The sequence below is a fragment of the Ceratotherium simum genome, chromosome 38 (assembly GCF_057802395.1).
Source record: "Ceratotherium simum simum isolate JZ-2026a chromosome 38, ASM5780239v1, whole genome shotgun sequence".
NCBI lineage: Eukaryota > Metazoa > Chordata > Mammalia > Perissodactyla > Rhinocerotidae > Ceratotherium > Ceratotherium simum.
The window spans coordinates 17,031,396-17,051,640 of NC_141937.1; the positions used below are offsets into that span (position 1 = coordinate 17,031,396).

The 20,245-nt window shown below is 48.9% G+C and overlaps 1 protein-coding gene across 3 annotated transcripts; it reads right to left on the reverse strand.

The window, feature by feature from the left end:
• Positions 1–9,018: 9,018 nt before the first annotated feature.
• Positions 9,019–19,763, reverse strand: LOC147912247 (UL16-binding protein 3-like). Of its 3 annotated transcripts, none has more exons than XM_087425148.1 (6): positions 19,604–19,763; positions 17,118–17,271; positions 13,359–13,622; positions 12,879–13,133; positions 12,070–12,202; positions 9,019–10,828 (listed from the first exon to the last, which is right to left on the reverse strand). In XM_087425148.1, exons 1-5 carry the CDS (start codon positions 19,745–19,747, stop codon positions 12,087–12,089), a joined length of 933 nt encoding a protein of 310 aa, XP_087281274.1. In that variant the 5' UTR covers positions 19,748–19,763; the 3' UTR covers positions 9,019–10,828; positions 12,070–12,086. The 3 variants fall into 3 exon arrangements, with proteins under 3 accessions (XP_087281274.1, XP_087281276.1, XP_087281275.1); XM_087425149.1 differs by having other exon boundaries at positions 10,565–10,578; XM_087425150.1 differs by lacking the exon at positions 12,070–12,202.
• Positions 19,764–20,245: the final 482 nt, after the last annotated feature.

The following is a 20,245-nucleotide window of genomic DNA, read 5'->3' on the forward strand; positions in this document are numbered from 1 at the left end:
AGATCTCAGCTCTGGAAAAATGGTAAAGCACTGGTACAGATGCTGGTTGTCAACCCATTCTCTGACTTCACCTTTCTTCGTAATAAAACTCAGGGTTTGGGCTGGACACTGAAACTTGCAGGATTAAAACTCTGTTTCCCCCAGTTTTCCCTACAGATGGGTATAGCCATCTAAATCAGTTCTCATCAAAGATCTGATAAGGGGAGTATTGTGAGGGACCTTCTGAAAACACATCTGGTGTAAGCCCTTTTCCCTATTCCTTTCTCTCCTTCCTGCTGGCTGGAATATAGATGAGATGGCTTGAGCTCAGGCAGCTGTCTTGGAATGTGAAGTGAAAAACCAAGCTGAAGGTCATGGAACAAGAAGAAATAATTTGGATCCTTGACTCCATGATGAATCATCAGAGCCCAGAGCAGCCTCAAGACTCTTATGTGAAAGTGAAATCAACTCATTCCTATCTTCCCCCACTATTGTTTCCTGTGTTCTTTCACAGGTGCCCAAATCTAATCCTAAACAATACCAGCATTTAACTCCCCACTGTGCCTTTGGCACACATGGTTGCTACATTCTACCTCAGTTCTGGAGCTGCAATCCTTGTAGTTCTCCAAAAATTAGAAGGGAAGCTGGTTGATATATCTTACCCTGAAAACATATTGGAGATGATAGTTCTGAATGAGACTAACACTAATAAAAATTATTTCAATAATAATGAAAGTCTACTTTGATACCTGGCGTCCTTTTATTTTATCTCATGTTCTTTCCTTGTTTCTTCCAGTGGACCAGAGGTCCCCACTTATAGCACTTATGGGGAGTGGGGTGGGGGGAAGTCTCTAATAGTGGTCATTTATTTCTTAGTGAGACTATAAGCCAATGTGTCAAATGCTAAGGAGGGGTCCAGTGAGGTGAGGCCTGTAGAGGCCACTGGACTTGGCAATCGGGAATTCATTTATGGGGAGATTGAAGGGTGAGGGACACTATTTTATTTTTTATGTATTGAGCGATCTGAATATGTCTGCAACTGTTGGGGGAAGGAGCCAGCAGAGAAAGAGAGATTACAAACATAGGAGAGTTAATAATGATGGAGAAACGTGCCTGATGAGATAGGGGCTGCATCAAGGTCAGGGGAGAGAGTGACCTTGGAAGAGGGGACACCTTCTCCTTTAGTCCTGAGGGAAAGGAAGGGAGGGTGGGTGCAAACAGGTGAGTGTTTACATTTCAGGGAAGGTCGATGAGGAAGTCCACTCCTGACAGCTTTGACTTTCTCAGCTTAAAACTGGTCCAGCCATAGCGGGCCTCCTCTTGAAGACAGAGCACCTGGAGCTGAGCACATGCTATGGCATTTCAACCTCTGGTGTATTTGTAGAATCTCAGGTATAACTCCTGAAAAAGATTCTCAGGAACAGACTAGAAGTGTCTGGACACAGGAGGAGGGGATGGGGAAGGTGCGTTAGTGACTGTTGGTACCAAACAAAGTTTCAAGTGAGGCTGGTATTCCCACAGAGAGTTGTGAAAGATAAACATCTGTGATAAACCAATGGTCTAGAACTTGATTCTAGAGCTGGCTGAGACATTCCACACACACCACACCCCTCTGGAGGAGTCAGAATCGCTGCTGAATTTCTCCAGGCTGACAGTCTGCGGCCTTAGTGGCTACTAGAGTCTCCTAACGGCCACCCTGAGGGAAGAAGTTCTGAAAGGGCTCAGGGCCCTGAAGGTGTCAGTTCCCCCTCATCCTCCTGGACCAGCCACATAAGTTGGATCTGTTACAAAGGAACGGGACAAAAAAAGAGACTTTGGTCAACCCCTACCAAAACCCCAGAAACCCCAAATCATTTCTTACAAACAGGAACCCAACATTGAGCCTGGTTCTGCTTGTTCAGGGCAGGACAATGGTTCAAGCCTGCCCTTCTACATGTAGGGGACTTGTGCCAGGATGAGCCCCAGTGTTTAGGCTACAGGGAAGGGAGCTGTGGTTGGAGATCCCAATGCCAAGTCTGGGCTCAGGTTTAGCTGTGGTAATGTGACTGTGGGTCCTCCAGGACCAGCTCAACTGACCCCATCTTATCGACAGAGTAATTCAGTGTTTTTTCAGGAACTGAGACCCCTTGTCCAGTTCAGGCCATTTGAGACCACCAACCCATCAACTGGGCCTGTACAAGTACTTGACAAGTGACCTTTTTATGTGAAGGAGCTAAAAACTCCACTCTAAGATGACGATAAGGCCACCGTTTTGTGAACACGCATACTGTAAGGAGGCAGGAAGCTTGACTATGCTTGGGCAGATCATCAATTACCTCACTTCTCCTTCCCTCCATTCCCACACTTCACACCACCTTGCCCCCTACCCCATAAATGTCCCTGAGTCCCCATTTTCAGTGAGGTGGATCTGAGACTGATTCTCCTGCCTCTTTATGAGGCTGCCTTGTCATTAAATCCTTTCTCTTTGCAAACTCATCATCTCAGTGATTGGCATAATCGTGCGGTGGGCAAAACCAACCTGCTTTGGTAACAGTGACTATAGGGGAGGAAGACAATTCCTCTACCCTCCGGGTGCTTCTGGCTGGTCTAAGAATTAAATTGACACGAGACAGAATAACAAGAGAAAATCAAACAAAGCTTTACACCATGTATACATGGGAGAAACCCAGGAAAACTGAGCAACTCGCCACCATGGCCAAAGTCACCATCTTAAATACTATCTTCAGCTACAGACAAAGGAGGATGTTGTGGGTAGTGGTTTGGGGCTTCGAAGTGGAGGAGGGAATTTACGTGGAGATGGAAAAGCAAGTGTTTGGTAGACAACGTTTGCTGGGCCACCTATAGAGAATGTGGCCTGAGAGACAGAATTTTAATAACGCGGGCTTGTTGGTGCCTTTCTTATCACACCTATTTTACATTATACTGTAGTTATCTTGTGGTATTAGCTCCTTCCTGGATCAGGCCTTCTATCTTAAATTCTTTTTGGCAATTTGGGGGAAGGCCAAATGTTCTTCCTGAGTCTTCTGAGCCTTTATTGTCTTCAGCTCAAAATAATCCACATACCAGAGTGGCACGTCTTGGGGCCGTCTGCCTTGAACCCCTTGAGTTCACTTTGACACTTCCCTGGAAATTTCACATATTAAAAGCTGAGCTGGTGACTGTGGAGAGAGAAAATGAGTTAATATCCAAGTGGTAAGAAATCTGCAAAGGGAAAAAAGAGCATAGATTAGAATGAGGATAAACAAGCAGAAAAGAACAAATCGAAGCACATTCCCCCACATTCCATTAAACCAGTTCCCCAATCCTGGAAATGTCAGTTCAGTAAAATGTGTGAGCTTCGTTTATCTGATGGAAAATGTCAGTCTTCTCTTTTAATAGACATAAATTAGATACTACTTGCCCTGTTTGATTCACATAAAAGCAGCATTTTTCACCAGGGATGGCACACGCTCCTCCTTGCTGGGCAGTGAGTGCATCCAGAGCCCGTCGATTCTGGAGCACCACAGAGGCTGGGCTGTTAATCTCTGACTGGAGTATGTTCAGAGTTTGCACGGTGGTGTTGAACTCCTGCTCCATTACCATGGAGAGATGTAAGATCACCTTTTTCAACTCCAAAGCTAGGGAACAGGACTCTCAATGCTGAAAAGAACTTAAGAGTTGTGATACACAAGCAGATTCTCTATGGTTTCTTACCTGGCATGTTTATGTGGCACAATCTTATGAACAAAGGAACCCAAGTTTGCGACGTCCCTGGCATTTAGGGTGGATGCTTAGGTGACAGAAGGGGCCAGGTATCCAAGTCCACATCGTCCTGACCAATTAGATGGGAATCTTTATATACTTTGTTGCCACATAAAATAAAAAGACGAGTGTGGTTTACAGACAAGGTTAGAACTGAACCTGTAGTTCCCAGGGTCTGGAGTATTCCATGACCTTTGTCACTGGTACTATTAGTGCCTAAATATCTCCATTTTCCTTGCACTCCTGCAATCTGTGAGAGCAGAACAAGTTGTGGAACAGCTGGTACAGGAGGCCTGCAGTCTGACGTTGGCAGCTGTAAAGCCTGGTCCTGTCACCTGACCAAGTGAGTCCAGATTTTTGATCCACCCACATATACTTTGTGGTATTGGGCAGCTTAACCATGCAGGCAGCTGCAATACCCCAAGTTGTACAAGAGTGGCTTATAAGCCACCTAGAACATTTGATGATTTAGCAAATGTTTGTGCCAAAGGGAGTAGTGTTAGAGTCACTTACAATTCCCTTGAGAGGTTTGAAGATGTCACTTATGGAATCAAACCACAGAGTTTGTTTGCAATCTTGTCCTGGAACGTCACCCAGGAAAGGTCCAGTGTCACGTTTACTTTCAATGCAAAGGGAACAATTTTTACCTGTTGTCTTTACCTGGGCGGGGAACAGTCCTTGAGCTTCTATGGTGGCTTTCTGGGGCCCAGGTGGCTCACCAGGAGAAGAGGCAGAGTGAAGTTTCCCTTGTCGTGGATGCCATACCCTGTCGTTCATCCGTCTTCCGTACTTAGTCCACCGGGTGTTCACATCAGCAGGAGCAGAGACTAGTTCAAGTTCTTTTGCACTATCTAGCTGTTGACATAACCAACAGTCAGATTGACTAGTTAGCGTGGCCAGGGTTTGCTAAACTGGCATAAAGGAGTGTTTGGTCTGTGTCTGACCTGTTGAAAAACAGAGGGTTAGTAAGAGTAAGACAGATCGGAAAAGAGCCCATAGTGGGAACTAAGAGGAGGGAAGTAGGAGAGAGAGAGACCAGCACTCTCCAGTCAGCTTTCTGATAAATGATTAAAAGGAATGTATATATTACTTTTGTTGTTATGTTTGTGTGTGTGTGTGCGTTTAATGTGTGTGTTATATGTGTATAAGGAGTTTTAAGCAAGGGCGAGAAAATAGGTGAACATGAGGTTTCTTGATCCGTGATCTTGGGAAAAGCTGTCTACTTCCTGATGCCAGCTGCTTCTGGGGTCTCGGAATTGGCCCTGAAAATCCTTAGTTTAAGGTCACCTGTGGGGACTGTCTCCCAGTTGTCTTGGGAGTGATGTTCTGGGTCTGTTTTGGCATGGCTTGCATGGATCCAGGAAGAAGAGTTGTCTTTAATTCTCTTTTTCTTTTGCTTTCCTGCTGACTATTTGCAAAGAATTGGGTAGTAGCCTCCATTATTAGGCTTAATAGTTGCCCTGACTAATCCACCACGCTATTTTGAGTTTGTTTTTTAAATCAGGAAGAAAATTTCCAACTAAAGCAGAAATTAGGAGATTCCTATGTTCTGGGGCTTCCGGGTTTAATGCAGTGTGCCTTTGAAAAGTTTGTATAAAACGTTCAACAAAGGCTTTTGGATGTTCCCCTTCATTCTGAGTGCATACTTTAGTAGGTATGGCCTCTAGAATCGCTCCTATTAAACCTTGAATGTCAGCCTCTAGCGGTGCCACTTCCTGGTCATTTGCAGGAGGTCCTGAGAGAAGGTTACTTATATGAAGAGACAAGAAATATTTTGACAGTAATTGAAATGGATGGTATTCTCTGACAGGAGCAATTTTTTTTAAGGCTTCAATACTGCAAGAAAAACTAAAACAAAACGTCTTGTAATACACAAAAAATTTGAAAAAAATTGGATAATTAAATTATCTGATTTGTTAAATACAGGTGTAATTGTTATTTTTTTTTTAAAGATTTTACTTATTTACTTTTTTCCCCCCAAAGCCCCAGTAGATAGTTGTATGTCATAGCTGCACATCCTTCTAGCTGATGTATGTGGGACGCGGCCTCAGCATGGCTGGAGAAGCGGTCTGCCGGTGCGCGCCCGGGATCCGAACCCGGGCCGCCAGCAGCAGAGCGCGCGCACTTAACCGCTAAGCCACGGGGACGGCCCAAATACAGGTGTAATTAAATGTTTAGCACATGGCTGTTAATAAAGCAAAACATTTTCATGAAAAATGTATTTTTACTAGCTTTTCATTTTATATCCACATGCCTTTATTCTTGGATAAATACTTCTTCCCTCTATTGACAATTTCTACCCATTATTGCAGCAATCAGAGGCTAAGTGTCCTTCATCATTGTTGCTGTTGTGCCTTGTTAGTTTGTTGGGAGGAAGAGGGACTGTAGCTAAAATGCTTTGCAAATGGAGATTTGAACTCGTTTAATTTCTAGCAGAACATTTTCCTGGTTTTCTTGCTCTGCTGTTGCCAGGTCCCGTGGTGTCTGCCAGCTAGAGCTGAACAGTCATTTATGCAGTTCCTAGGCAGAAAAATGCTCGCATTGCAAAGGAACTGTGTGAGCAGCCCATGGAGGAACTCTGATCAGATGGATTTAATTGCTCATTTGTCCTCTAAAAGGTACAAATCTCCTGACTTTACATGTCTTCCTGTGGTGCCACTCTGTGCATTAAATCCAAAATTAATGATTGCACCTCAAAGGCAAAGTGTTACTATGATTCATACCATTTAGGTATATTCTAAAAATGCATTTTAAACTATTTAAATGATTCTTTAACTTTCTGTGAGAGTCCAGAAATATCTAGTAATCTCTGATGAATTCAGGTGAGCTTACTTAGTAAAGGGTGCTGTTCTACAATTTGGCTATTTTTTTTTTTTTTTTGGTGAGGAAGATTGACAATTGCCCTGAGCTAACATCTGTTGCCAATCTTCCCTTTTGTTTTATTGCTTGAGGAAGATTGTTGCTGAGCTAACATCTGTGCCCATCTTCCTCTGTTTTGTATATCAGATGACACCGCAGCATGGCTTGATGAGCTGTGGATTGGTCCGTGCCCAGGATCTGAACCTGTGAACCCCAGGCCACCAAAGCGCAGCATGCAAACTTAACCACTACGCCACCTGGCCGGCCCCCCAATATGGCTATTTTTTAAAGCCTAGAATTAATATAAGTGTTTCCAATGACTGAAAGATGACAGATATTTTCTTAAAATATCTATTATTCTTATAATAAATCTAGGATTATATGGGCTGATTTTATGGAATGTATAAAATATAAAAATGACAGTAAGTGAAAGGGACTTAATCTAGTTCCAGCATTTGCTTTGACTAAAATCTAAAATGTGTTTGCTGAAAACATCATTAGTTTTTTTCCCTCTGCAAACCTGAAGATAAGACTGCTTGGAAACATGATTCTCTGTAGAATTTACAGGTTGGACAGACAAGTCACGACTGCAGTAATGTCATTCATCTGCTTTTACTCCCACAGCCTGGGAACATGCCTTATAATGTGGCCAGATGCCTCCATGTTTGTCTTACACTCCCAAAGATAAGGGACTTTCAGCTACTTGTATCCCAAAAGAGGGGAGTCTTGTCTGTAAATTCTCTCTCAATAAATTTGATTTCTAAAAAAGGTGGAGGGAGAGAAGACTAGCAGCACCTGAACAAAAGAAAAACGATGAGCTTGTCACACATTTAAGTGCATCTATTGATCTATTGGTGGAAAAAGTTTTTAAAACTTTCGTCCAGCTCCACGAGACGGCGACTGGCAGCACAGGATAGTGCAGAGCCAGCTGGACAGAGATGAGCACGGTCTTCTGGCTCCTCCCCAAAGGAGCCCTGAGAAACTGCAGAAGGAAGGATGAAATATATCAACAGCATCTTCTCAACAGCAATCCTGGTTGCAAGAGGACTGAGGAGAATTACTTCCAAAGAATTAAAGGAAAAGAGTTTTGGACCCAGAATTTTATATCCAGTCAAATTCTCATTTAAGTAGGAGAGTGTATGCATTATTTTTCTACTGCAGCCATAACACATCAGCACAAACCTAGCTGCTTAAATCAACACGTATTTACGGTCTCACAGTTCGGTAGGTCACAAGTCTGAGTTGGCTTAGTTGATTTCTCTGCTCGGGGTCTCACGAGGCCAAAATCAAGGTGTCAACAAGCTGGACTCTTAGGTGGAGACCCTGGAGGAATCTGCTTCCCAGCTCCTGCAGATTGTAGATAGAATCCAGTTCCTTGGATTTTGGGGACTGAAGGACCCTCTTCCTTGCCACCAGCTAGGGGCTCTCCTTAACTCCCAGGGGCCTCTTTCCAGTCCAAGCACGTGGCCCCCTACATCTCAGAGCCCGCAAGAGCACAGCAAATCTCTCTGACTTCTCCTTCTGCCGCATCTGTCTCGCCTCCAGTCGCAAAAAGTTCTCCACATTTAAGGGCTCATGGGATTACATTGAGCCCATTCAGATAATATACAATAATCTCCTGATTTTAAAGTCAACTGATTAGTAACTTTAATTATCTCTGCAAAGCCCCTTCGCAGCAGTATCCAAATTAGTGTTTGATTGAGTAAGCAAGGGACAGAAAACAGAAAAATCTTAAGAATTCTGACTACCACAGTGTATTAAAAATACTTTTGAATATACAAAGCGTAAAGAATAATTTCCCTGTAAAGATTCAAGTTGAAAATACTTTTGTAGAATGTACTCCAATAGTAAGAGAAACACATCCAGGAGATGGGACAAGAGAAATAAGAAGAATGAGTAACCAAATAATTAGTTAAAGATGGGTGTTGCCTCACAAAGGGTGGGCGGCAGAGAGTTTAGAGCACAGAAAAGAAAACGTGTACCTATAAACATCCCAGAAATGAAATTCTAGACAATATCAGAAAAATGGGCTGGGAGGTGGCACACAAAAGAGATAGAAAACATGCCAGCCATCTTATTAAGAATAAATAAAAACAAAGGTAAATAAATGAATTAATTAAATACACATTAATGTGGCTCATAAGTTAAGAGAAATCATTAGGAGAAAGAATTAGAAAGTATAATTAGAGCCACAGAAGAAAACTAAGTACAGGAAAAGGACAGCAGGTATGGAGGGGGAAATTTTCTTTTAAAAGCATAAAAAATGAAAATGCGATGGGAGAGATAAGACCTAACACACTAGTAACCACAATAAATGCAAATTATTAAACTCCCCAGTTGAATAACTGAAATTTTCAGTTTGGATTTAAAAGTAATCCAACGACATACATTATTTGCAAAAGACACTCTTAAAATGAAAAGAAACAGAAGGATCAAAAATATGAAGCCTAACAATCAAGGCATGCTAGGTTTATTGCAGGTGCAAATAAACCAAAATTACAGAGGTTTAAAACAATGTATATTAGCCTACATATTTGAAAGGTTTAAAAGGTTTTCCTCTGACATTTTGGTGGTTTCATTTTGGATAGAAGTTCAGATAATCTACCCTGAAATAGAGAGAAACAGAAATATTTTAACAACATTGAAAAATATACACTACTTCAGTTGGATATCTTAATGATAGATTTTTGCTGTGACACATGACACTACAATAAACAACCATATCTACATGCTTTGTGGTCCACGTTTGCCCGCCTGGAACTCACACTGGCATTGCCGCGTAGTAGGAAGAACACACCATCCAGCATTGGGATCTGGTGAAATACATGTCTGAGCACTGACTCAATTCATCTTCCTACTAACAACGTGAGAGAACTCCTGTTATTCCATTTCCTGTCCACCACTTGATATATTTCACAGTGTGTCCATTTGCTGGGTGTGTAAGTTTACCCAATCTTCTTTTGTGTTATCTTGATGATCTGGGAAATGTTCAATCTGTTCATAGGCTTATGGACCTCCTCTGAACTGCTCTAAACATTTGCTCAAATGTTAGGAGAATTATTCTTGTTTATTTGTGGGAGTTCATTGTATATTCTGGACACTGATCCTCTGTCTGAGGGGAAATAAAACAACAATATAAGTAGAGATGTTTCTGCTGTGAAGACTGACATGTCATGAAGAAGGCGAGTCAGGGTGGAGAGAACACAGGAAAGTCACTACTGGGGTGGGGGATCTGGGCCGAAACGAGAAAGGTTATCATTGCTTAAGGCCCAGAATATTTGTTTGCATCAGGGTACCAGGAGAGTGTTTGAGAGAGACAGCAGGACTGCTTGTTAATTCAAGAATGATCCTTAAATTCTCTGTTTCCACAAGAAATCTAGCAGAATCACCAGTTATATTTGCCCCATAATGTGGAGGAATAGTGAAATGCCATGAATTTTCTACTGGGTTATCAATGAAAATTCCAAATTGATTAAGTTTTTTAGAAAATAGAGGTGTTCATTCAAATATCATTAAAGGTTAAAAAATTACTGAAGGAGGGGCTGGCCCGGTGGCACAGTGGTTAAGTTCACACGCTACGCTTCCATGTCCCAGGGTTCGCAGGTTCGGATCCCGGGCGCGGACATATGCACTGCTCATCAAGCCATGCTGTAGCAGGGTCCCATATACAAAATAGATGAAGATGTGCACAGATGTTAGCTCAAGGCAAATCTTCCCCCACCACACACACACACACACACGCAAATCGCTGAAGGAAATGATCATATAAATAACCTCGTTGTGTTGAAAAGTGAGTGAGGTTGTTTCTCATGATAGAGAAAGAATCCCTGAGGTTCTGTAGTCTAACATGATATTTTTCTGGCAATATCATTTGTAAGAACAGGGTCAGGATGCAGAGAAGAATCTGATTTTCCACAATCAAAAGAGAAGATGGAAAATGTTCTCTTTGCTGAGGTTTCTTGTTCAAGCAGTTCAAGTTGAAGTGCAGGAATTCCATCACTGAGCACCAAAGGAAAGTGGCAAAAGATGTTCAGGAAAAGTGCTGAACAGGAGAATCCCCAAATGCAATAAGGGGCCTGAGATGTTGCATTAACTGTCTCACCACGATCTGATGGTGACATCTGGATTTGTGAGGCCTGAACTCCAGGTGGTCTAGAAATGAGCAGCAGGTGACCCAAAAGCGGCTATCCAGAAGGCAGAGTCGTGACGTGCACCACACTCTCAGGGGCTTCTTCACAGGATCAGCAGCCTTCAGAAAAGAAACAGTGTTGGTCCGAGTGGCTGAGGAAACCTGGGTCACCTCTCCTGGGTCAGCTCCCCAGTCACTCCCCATCTCGAGCATCTTCCTCACTGAGGGTCATGTATTTCCCCCAACCCGTCACCCCAATCCCGGGTCCATCAGCTTGTACCAACCTCCTCTTACCTTTACCACATCACGGTCAGCTCCAGGCCCTCATACCAATCATTTTAGACTCAGGACTAGTGAGTGATGGATCAATCTGCTCCCTTTACTCAGGTCCCGATTCTCCCTCTGATGGGAGGGCCTCAAGGACCCGGTGGGAGCTCTGATGGAAGGGAAGGGCCTGCATCCTGACACCTGTAGCCTTGGGGAGGGGTGCAGGCAAACACCCTTCTTCTCCTCCTCTCCCAGCCTCTTAGCTAGCAGCACACATAGCTCTCAGTGTGATGGTCCCTGTCCTCGCCCCATCCATTCCTGGTCCTGCCCAGCTGTGAGCATCACAGCAGCTCAGTCCCACCTCTCTCCTGAGTCACCTCCTCTCCAGGCAGGGGCTGCACAGTCACTCAGGATCTGGGGTCTGCAGGAGGCTGCCTGCCAGGCGCATGCACCAGGCTGAGCCAGAATTCCCCTTGCTCCCTGGAGAACTGGCCTCCTCCTGATCTCATCCTTCACAGTCTCCACTCTTCACCGTCTGCCTCACCTGCTACGACCCAAGGCACTTTCTTGAAAATGCAGCCCTACTCCAGCCTTTTGAGTTAGGTCTGCACAGCCTTCCCACCCCTCCTCCTCCTTAAGGGGAAGGGGAATCATCCAGACTCCCCTTCCCCTTAACACATCACGTGGAGCCACCATGTTACTCTCCCCCAAATGTGAGTCCTAACCATGGCTACAGTGCCTGCTGTCCCCACACCACCTCCTACTGGGCCCAAGGAGACTCCCCCAAACAGAGGATCTGGACTGAGTCAGGCCTGACTTTGCTAACCCCCTTCAGCACCCACAGGCCCTAAGCCTAGGTGTGGCCCCTCCCCTTTCCCGCTGGCCTCACCAGTGAGGAGACACCACAGCCCAGGGCTGAGCTTGTCCAAGTTGTTGTTCTGGAGTAACATGAGAACATATTCTCATTCTCCTGGTCTCGTTTCCACGACGAGAAAGTACAGTGAGGGGGCAGGGTTTGGGCTGAGAATCCACCATTCCCTGTCCTCACTCCAGGCTATCTGCCCCTCCCTTCCCTCTCAATGTGCTCTCAGTACCTGTTACTGTGAAGGACTCAGCCTAGGATGCCGAGGAGAAGAGAGCAGGTGAGGGTCACCAGGAGGATCCAGGGGATGGGAGTGATGGCTGGGGCCCTGGATTGGGCTGTAGCCGGGCCTGTGGTTGGTGATGCTGAAGTGGAAAAGGAAGAGTCAAAGCCCTTGTCCAGACCCCAGATCTCCTCCTCTGAGGCTCCTCCTCAGCTCCTGCTGCCCCGGATAACTGTACAATGCAGACATTTTCTACCCCTCTCCTTGTGGCAGCTGCTGTCACAGGTCCTAAGGTAGGAAGGGAGAGAGGAGATGGGCCCTGTCCCCAGGGGGCTCCTACAGGTGATGGGGGAAGCAGGGGTGACAATGTAACCAATCACTCCTGCTGTGACTGAAGCGGAGGTGACACCTGAGGATGGTGGTAGAGAAGTCCTCTCAGGGGCTGACATTTGGGGTGGTATTGAAGCATTTCCGGAAACAGACCAGGTGAGATGAAAAAGAAAAGTGAGGTAAGGAGAGGGAACATTAAGAATGTCTGGAAACAGAATGATGCCCTCATATTTGTGATCAGGCAGAAAGCCACGGTGAGTGGACCAGAGGGATGTGCAGTGAGGAAGACATGTCAGGAGGTGAGACGGGAAGGAAGGATGGTAGAAGCTACCTATGGCCAATATTCTCCCAAGAAGAACTCATGGTGGATGGATCACTCTTTCCAACACACACACACACACACACACACACACATACTCACACACACAGTGGGGCAGGTCGACCTCATTTGAAAAGAACTACCACTACCTCCTTCCCTTGTCAATTACCTGTTGTCTCCAGCATTCTCTCCCAGTGCAACAAAAATTCTTCAAGCCACTTCTTACAGTCTCCGTGTGAGACTTTCATGAGGAACATGGTTATATCATTGTCATTGTCCAATGTCTCTTTTAGCAGTCTCTCTCCAGCATCAACCACTGTACAGTGACTGTTCTCTGAGTCACATACGTCAAAATGCCAGCATCTGCTGCTCCCTCCATTGGGTTTACAGGGACACGTCATCCTGCCCTGCAGGGTGACAGAATCTGCCCGCAGGGGAAAGAGGTCAGCCTCTGGTCTTGTCAAATCCTTTCCCCACCCTGGTGTCCACTCCTCTGGGCCCCTTCGTATCTCCCAGTCCTGCTCTGCCCTCTGTGTCTGCCCTGGCTGCTGGGCCTCCTGTGTGGGACCAACTTCCGATTTTACGTAAACACACTGGCTCCCTCCCCTACAGAAACTGTTCTGGGTCTGCCCTGAGCCTTCAGACTCACCGCTGGTTGTGGAAATCTCTCGTTCCACCTCAAGGAGTTTCTTTCTGAGCTCTTCCACCAGCTCTTTCAGAGCTTCTGACTGTCTCCCCCAGGCCTCTGTAGTGTTCACCTTCATCCCCAGACGACCTTTGGGTTCGAACTTCTCGCTACCACAGCAGTAGTACAGAAACATGTCTCCGTTGACCTTGCCTTGAACTATGCACCAGGGTTGTCCTGGTTTGGGTTTAGCACGGATGGTGAACTCATAGCAAAGAGTGTGAGCCTCTGTGAAGGAAAAACACAGGTGAGGGTTGGAGTTGAGGGAAAAGGACCTCTAGACACCCCCTCCCCCATCTCTGCAACAGTGAGAGAATCTCTGAAGGGCTGGGATGGCAGAGCAAACACTTCCCCTGCCCAGCCCTTCCCCTCACCAGTTAAAGGCTAGTGTCCTTCCCTAGCTTGAGGAGGAGGAAGAGGGGGTCTCTGCCTAGCAGGAAACCACACATTCAGGGATACGTCCCCTCTGTACAACAGGCCAACACCCAGCACCAGTCAGCCCATAACCAATCCAGAGACATGCCAGGCCTGCTATGGAAGAAAAGTTCTAGATGCCAAAGGATTATCAGAAGCTAGTCTGTGGACTGTAGAGATGGGAGAGCATGTACGGGCTGTTCCTGAGGAAGCCCATTCATAGTGGGGGCAGGTGAGCATAGAAGCCAAAGCTGGAGAAGGGAGAGTTTACAATTATGGGTCCCGGGATTCAGCAAGACCCTGGGATATGGTGCAAGTCTGCTACTAGGATGGGTCTTGGACCTATCCGTCACCATCCGTCCTTGGAAGTTTGGAAAAGAAATTGCCCACGCTGAATGGAATAGAATATCAGGAACTTCCAAGGCAGATAGTAGAGGAAGGGATTAACAGGCTCAGAGAAGTGCATATGTCAGAGTGGATACAGTATGAAAGGCCAGAAAAAACACAATGTGTCCCAACTATGCTCCCTGGGGAGGTTTGGAGGACTCTTTGTTTATCAAGCTCATAAAGACAGCATGGTGAGAAGGGCACCAACGAGGCTTAGTGATGCTGTCTCTGATGGCTGGGCTTGGTAGTAGGAGATGGTATTCCAGAAATGGGCTCCCAGTAATAACGAGGATGAAAAATCCTGACATCATAGGTTTGACATAGAGATGCTCAACTCTCAGAAGCAGAGAGAGTGCGATTACTGAAATGATCACAAAGGGTGGAATGCCAGCCAGGGGCCTGACCCACAGAAAACTCTCCATTAGTTTCATAGAACACAGTTATCCTAGAGGCAAAACAGAGGGACAGCCAACAGAGGGAGACTGCTGGATTTAAATAATAAACACAAACAAGGACAAAACTCAAGGATGGTGATTAGGAGGCTAAAAGCAGCTCCCCAACAAAATGTCTGGATCATCTGCCCAGTTTCCAGAACTGAGCCACTTCTCAGACCTGGAACCCATTACTAGTCTTCTGCTAGGCCAGGTTCCAATGAGCGGAGGGACCCTTCAAGGTGACAGCAGGTGCAGTGACTCCTTCAGGCCTTCCCCAAAGAGCCATATGGCCATTACTCAGGGAAGTGTACACTGGGGAGCAGAAACTACCCAGACATTCACACTGGACCTCCTGTGTGGGTTGACATCATCCTGGGGGATCTGAAGCATCATCATGGCCCCCCTGTTTTTGAAGTGTTGCACGGGGACCAGGTAATGAATACACACTTGTCACAGGTCCTGTTACAGTGGTGTCATTTGGTTCAGGAACCCACACAGCGGTCATTCCCCAGATTTGTAACAAATGGAAAATCTTTGTAGTTAGTGAATTACTTGCGGGGTGAGGGCTACGTAGTAGGGATATTCAAGCACAATCTTCTTACACTGTCTTCCTTGTTCTCCAAATAGAAAGTTAAAACAATGTCTTATCCTGGAGGAAAAGCCAGAGATGCAGGGGTGTGATGCCTTTCCCGTCTCCATTTAATTGGCAGCCCCGGCTGAAGACTTTCTGTAAGGGGGTATGTGTTACATGTTCCAGGCTTTGCAGAACACAGGTCTCTGCCGCAGCCACTCAAGCCCGTGTTGCAGCGTGAAAGCAGCCGCGACGATGCGGGAATGGACGAGTGTGGCTGGACGGACTTGCTGCACCATGTGGCCCGGGAGAACCTGTGATGCTACAGGTGTCTGCAGTAGGAGAAGGGGCTACGTGGAGTTGAGGGCACTCCTGATCGCAGGATCACGACGCAGACCCCTAGTGTTCAGAAGCCAGGCCCTGCCACCTGCAGCAGGGAGCCCACGCTATTGATAAGAGGCTCCTGGTGAAGTCCCGGGCCTGGTGGAGATGAGGCCTCTGGCCGTGGGACAGCAGAGTCGCCCATAAAGAGCGTCAGCAGGTGGGACAGGCCCGGCGGTCATGAGATAGAGGTGATTCTTCCGGCATTGGCGTGAGCAGGGCCACAGGGAACAGACAAGCAGCACAGGCAGGTGGCCCAGATCCTGACACCAGAAATGCAGCATCCCAGCTGTCTTCACGGAGCGTCCCTTATGGCCCCTTTAGACCAAGGAAGCCACTCTAGAGAAAGGAGGGGAGCAGGGCCCACCCCTGCAGGACCCACATCCTGTCACATTCACTCCACCCAGCGCCACAGGCAGGACGGGGCATGTTTCTGGCTCTTCAACACACAGCTGAGACACCTTGGAGATGATTCCCTAGGGGATGGGGCACCCATATCTGGGACACCATATACACCCTAAATATGGAGTCAGGAAACTAGGACAGGGGCCAAACCTGGTCCCCCATTCCTTTGCATGTTGCCTTGTCTGCTTTTGCACTGCAAAGGTAGAGGGGAGGAGCTGATCCAGAGACAGGTTCCCAATGGCCCCCAAAGATGAAAACCTTCCCTGTCTTCTGTTTACAGGAACAGTTTGCAGACTCTGGTGTAAATCAATGACCGTCAGGATGTTGTCTCCCAACAGGTACATACATGGGGCTGGGCCCAAAGGGTGGAAGTGGGAGTGCCCTTCCTCCACCTCACTCCCAGGGTCAGACTTCGGGAACACGTGCCTCTCAGCCCTCCTACTCCAGGTTCTGGGGGCCAAGTGTGGGGGCTTCTGCTGGACCGTGGGACAAGGGGATGAGGTGCCAGTTAGTAGAGAGGTGATTAGGGGCAGTTCCCATTTGGGAAGGTGTTGGAGGCCCTGGGGAGCATGGGGACGGGGTGAGGCGGGCAGGGGCAGGGTGTGAGCTGGGGTGGAGGAGCAGGGACTCCTGGGGGACAGTGGCTGGGGCTGCATGTGCGGTGATCTGCTGGCCAGGTGTACTGGGAACTTCTTGGGAGAGAGCGGTGGGCAGGATGGAGGGTTTGTCGGGACAGTTGTGTCAGCAAGGAGGGTAGGCAGCGTCTGGGGGTCGTGTCCCTGCAGGAATGGCCCCTGTCCTGGCCACACCCCGGGTGCCAGGGGCTCGGGCTCCCACTTCCCGCGGGGCGGGCGGGCTGGGCACTGGGGGCTTCAGCAGCCTTTCCCCGCTGCGCCCTCTCTCCCTCCGCTGCCCTCTCCCTCCCATTGTCCCATATTTCTTATTCACCAAAGTGGACTCTCTCCTGGCTTCGCGGACAAGGAAGCTGTGGAAAGGACTTGAGGAGGGGGCAGCAGCGCCACTGGTGAAGAACATGTCTGATCCTTCCTGGGGCCCCCAAGTCCCCCTCCCCTGTCCTAATGCATCCTCTCCTCACTGCCCCCCAACCCACAGGGTGCATCAGGAACTCACCGCCAAGAGGCAACCAGGGACAGGCGCACAGGAGCAGGAGCACGAGACTGAACGTGAAGCCCCCAGTCCAGGGCATTGTGACTAGTGGGGGACGATGTGTCCTGTCCTTGGTAACTGCTAATGGTGGAGTGAGTCTGGTGTCTGTTTCTGGTGCCTGCAGAATAACAAAGAATGAGTAACTGGTTTGGCAGGGTGCCCAGGGGAGGTGGGGCCCCCTCTGACTGGGCAGGGATTTGCCTGAACTACCTCCTGAAATGTGTATCTTCTTTCTCCTCCTGCCCCCCCCCGGTCCCATCTGTTCCCCTCTTTATTCCATGGTCACAGTCATTCCTGCTGTTCTTAAAAGACCCAGGATTTTCCTTCTGAGAACACTCCCGTCTTAATGAAAGGGGCTGAGCACAACTGTTAGCCATCCTGTCATCAACGGTATGTTTTCTAGTAGTTTATATCCCAGAGAAGCCCAGGACCTTTTGTTAACCAAATTAACTTCTCTGGGAAAACTTTTGGGTACTGAGTCCAGAATTAGGATTTCCAGTTTCTCCTACAGGCAAGGAAGGAGTCAAAGCAGGTCTAGCGCCACCTGGAGGTGTCTACAGGGATCCCGCCCCAGGCTGCTGCTTCTGCACCTGCGGGTTTTAGCCTCCCTGGCCTTTTGATGTCACACTGTGCAACAGGCATTTAAGTACCGGAGGCTCCTGTGGGAGTGAGAGTAAACCACAGCCTGTTGAGTGTGAGAAAGACTCTTGATTTTGTTCAGTGGGTCGTGTCTTTGGTTTTATTTCCACACATGAAAGACACCTCAAGCCACAGAGGAAGGCAGTGCCTGGTCCATCTCTCTCATCACCAGGGACCCTGGCCCATGACTTCCGGGAAGGCAGCACTAATGCCTGAGTTAGGAGACCAGAGGTGGCTCTGCAGCACGTGTGAGGTCAGGGTCACTTGCACCATCTCTTCACTGACTCTCTTGTCATTCCCTGAGGTAGCGTTTCCTATGTTGCAAATGTAGAAATTAATGCAAAGAAAGATGAAGAAGCTAGCACAGGCAAAGCAGCCAGAATTTCATCCAGATTCTTGATTCCTGTTTCTGGAAGTGTGATCTATAGTCCAGATCCATTAAAATTACTTCAGGAGCCAATACCGCCCAACCTGGGGTCTTGTGTGAGTCTGGGGACCAGGAACTTGCATGGGGGTGAGGCAGGAATAGCCCAGGTGTCCACAGAGAACACCCCTTTTCTACCTGGCCATCCTGCCAGGTCTCTAATGCCAGCCTTCTGCCTTCCTCCCGGTCTCCCAGTCACTTGCCTACTTCACCCACCCTCGTGGGTTGGGGCTGCCAAGCCCGTCCTGGTTGCCTCCTCCCAGGGATGAACCCCAGGCTCCTGCCCCTAGCCTTGTGCATGGGAGTCGCTTCCCACACACAGGTCACCTGGACCCATCAAGCTCTTGCCCCACCCAAACCTGAGACCTGCCCACCCCCTGTGTGTCTCTTGTCTTCCACACCACCCAGCACAGCCCCCTCCTGCGTAGAGACCCTAGTGAATCAGGTCGGAACCTTCTAACCTCCTTTATGCCTGTTAAGGCACAGATTTTCCTGCCATCTCACGTCCCTGTCCTCAAGCACTAACAGGCCCTGTGCCCTGGTACAGGCCTCCTCCCCTTTCCCACAGTCTTAGGATATCGGGGACTGTCTCTGGCCGCCGTTCCCAGAGTGGCGAGCAGGAGACCTGGCCTCGGCCCTGGCCTGTGCTGCGCCAGGTCCCTGCCTTTCTTCCCAACTTAATTTGACCCTTCTTGGAGCTGACGTCCCTTGCCAGGGACCATCAAACCCTCTTCCAGCGATGCCAGGTTTGGAATCTCAGTCTGAACATCAGCAGGAGCCCTCCTGTCATCTAACATTCAATTGCCTGCACCCGGTCCCGCGCCAGCGCCACGCTGGGTGCCTAGCGCTGTCCGGGAGTGCGCGAGGGAGGTGCTAGCGGGAGGCGGAGGGAAGCCAGCAGGAGGACCCTGCTGAGGACCAGCAGCAGGGCGCAGACCTGTTGCCAGGCGCACGCCCACTAGCGCAGAGTGAGCCGGCTTCCTGTCGGCTGGACTCCGGGACCTGACCCTCGGAGCAGGCCCTCCTCGGAGAGACACTGTCCTGGGCGCAAGATCCCTGAGCCATTCAGAAGGGAGGACTCTACGGAATGCAAGGATCTGCCCCGCGCTGGATGCGCTCCGGGGACACCGGCGCTTCCGGCACCTGTCGCTAGCAAAGGATCGCACGATCTCAAAGAAATCTCACAGAGGACCGTGACACCAGGTGCCCTGGGGCGTGTGCCCATTAACAGACGTGTGGACAGACAGACAGACGGACTGCACAGCACGGAGTGGATAGACAAATAGAAGCCAAGGACCGGTAACGTTTTCCCCAAGACGGGTGGAGGCGCCGGACCCCGGTTCTTGCCTTCCCTCCGAGGCTTGGGCGGTCAGCGCAGCCCTCTTACCTCCCGGTGGGTAGCCGAGACAGTGCCACTCCTCGCGGGCCAGGAGCGCAGCGGCCGGGCGTTCTGGGAGCGAGCGCATGGACGGGCTCCGGAGTTCCCCTGACGCGAGCGAGCTGAGCGGCAGTTCGTCTGCGGAGCCGCCATCAGAGCCCGGCCGCCCTCAGCGAGCGCGCTCCCCAGGCAGCCGGAGCTGCGGCTTTTTATAGCCCAATGCGCGGCGGGCTCCGCTGGCTCCTCCTCCGGGCCCCTGACGCCAGCGCGCCCCCGCCGGAGCTCCTCCCTGTCCCGGCCGGACGCGGGCGGCTCTGGCGCGCGCCCTGGGAGACGCAGACTCCCGCCCCGGAGCCAGGTGAGGGCGCTGGAGCGCGGGGCTCCGCGGAGCGGCGCGGCGGCCGCCGAGAGCGCGTTCTGGGGCGCAGGGAGGTTAGGGTCGCGCGTGCGCGGCCTTACAACCCCGCTCGCGCCTGGTGGCTTCCCCGGAGGAGGAGAGGCCATCGAGGAGAAAGGAAGTCCTGCGTCTGCCGCCGAATCGCCGCGAGATGGGCTTCGGGGCTATTAAGTCTCAGAATCTTTTTTTTAACTCATCAGAAAAGAGTGGCCTTAGAGAGGGATTCTGGTCTAGGGACCCGGCAGGCCCTCGGA

Coding starts and splice junctions, on each gene's coding strand:
- LOC147912247 (XM_087425148.1), bottom strand. CDS start 19,747: ATGGCGGCTCCGCAGACGAACTGCCGCTCAGCTCGCTCGCGTCAGGGG. Junction 13,134..13,358: donor AGAGATTTCCACAACCAGCG/GTGAGTCTGAAG, acceptor CCCTGCGGGCAG/ATTCTGTCACCCTGCAGGGC. Junction 12,203..12,878: donor GAGAATGCTGGAGACAACAG/GTAATTGACAAG, acceptor TTTCCACTTCAG/CATCACCAACCACAGGCCCG.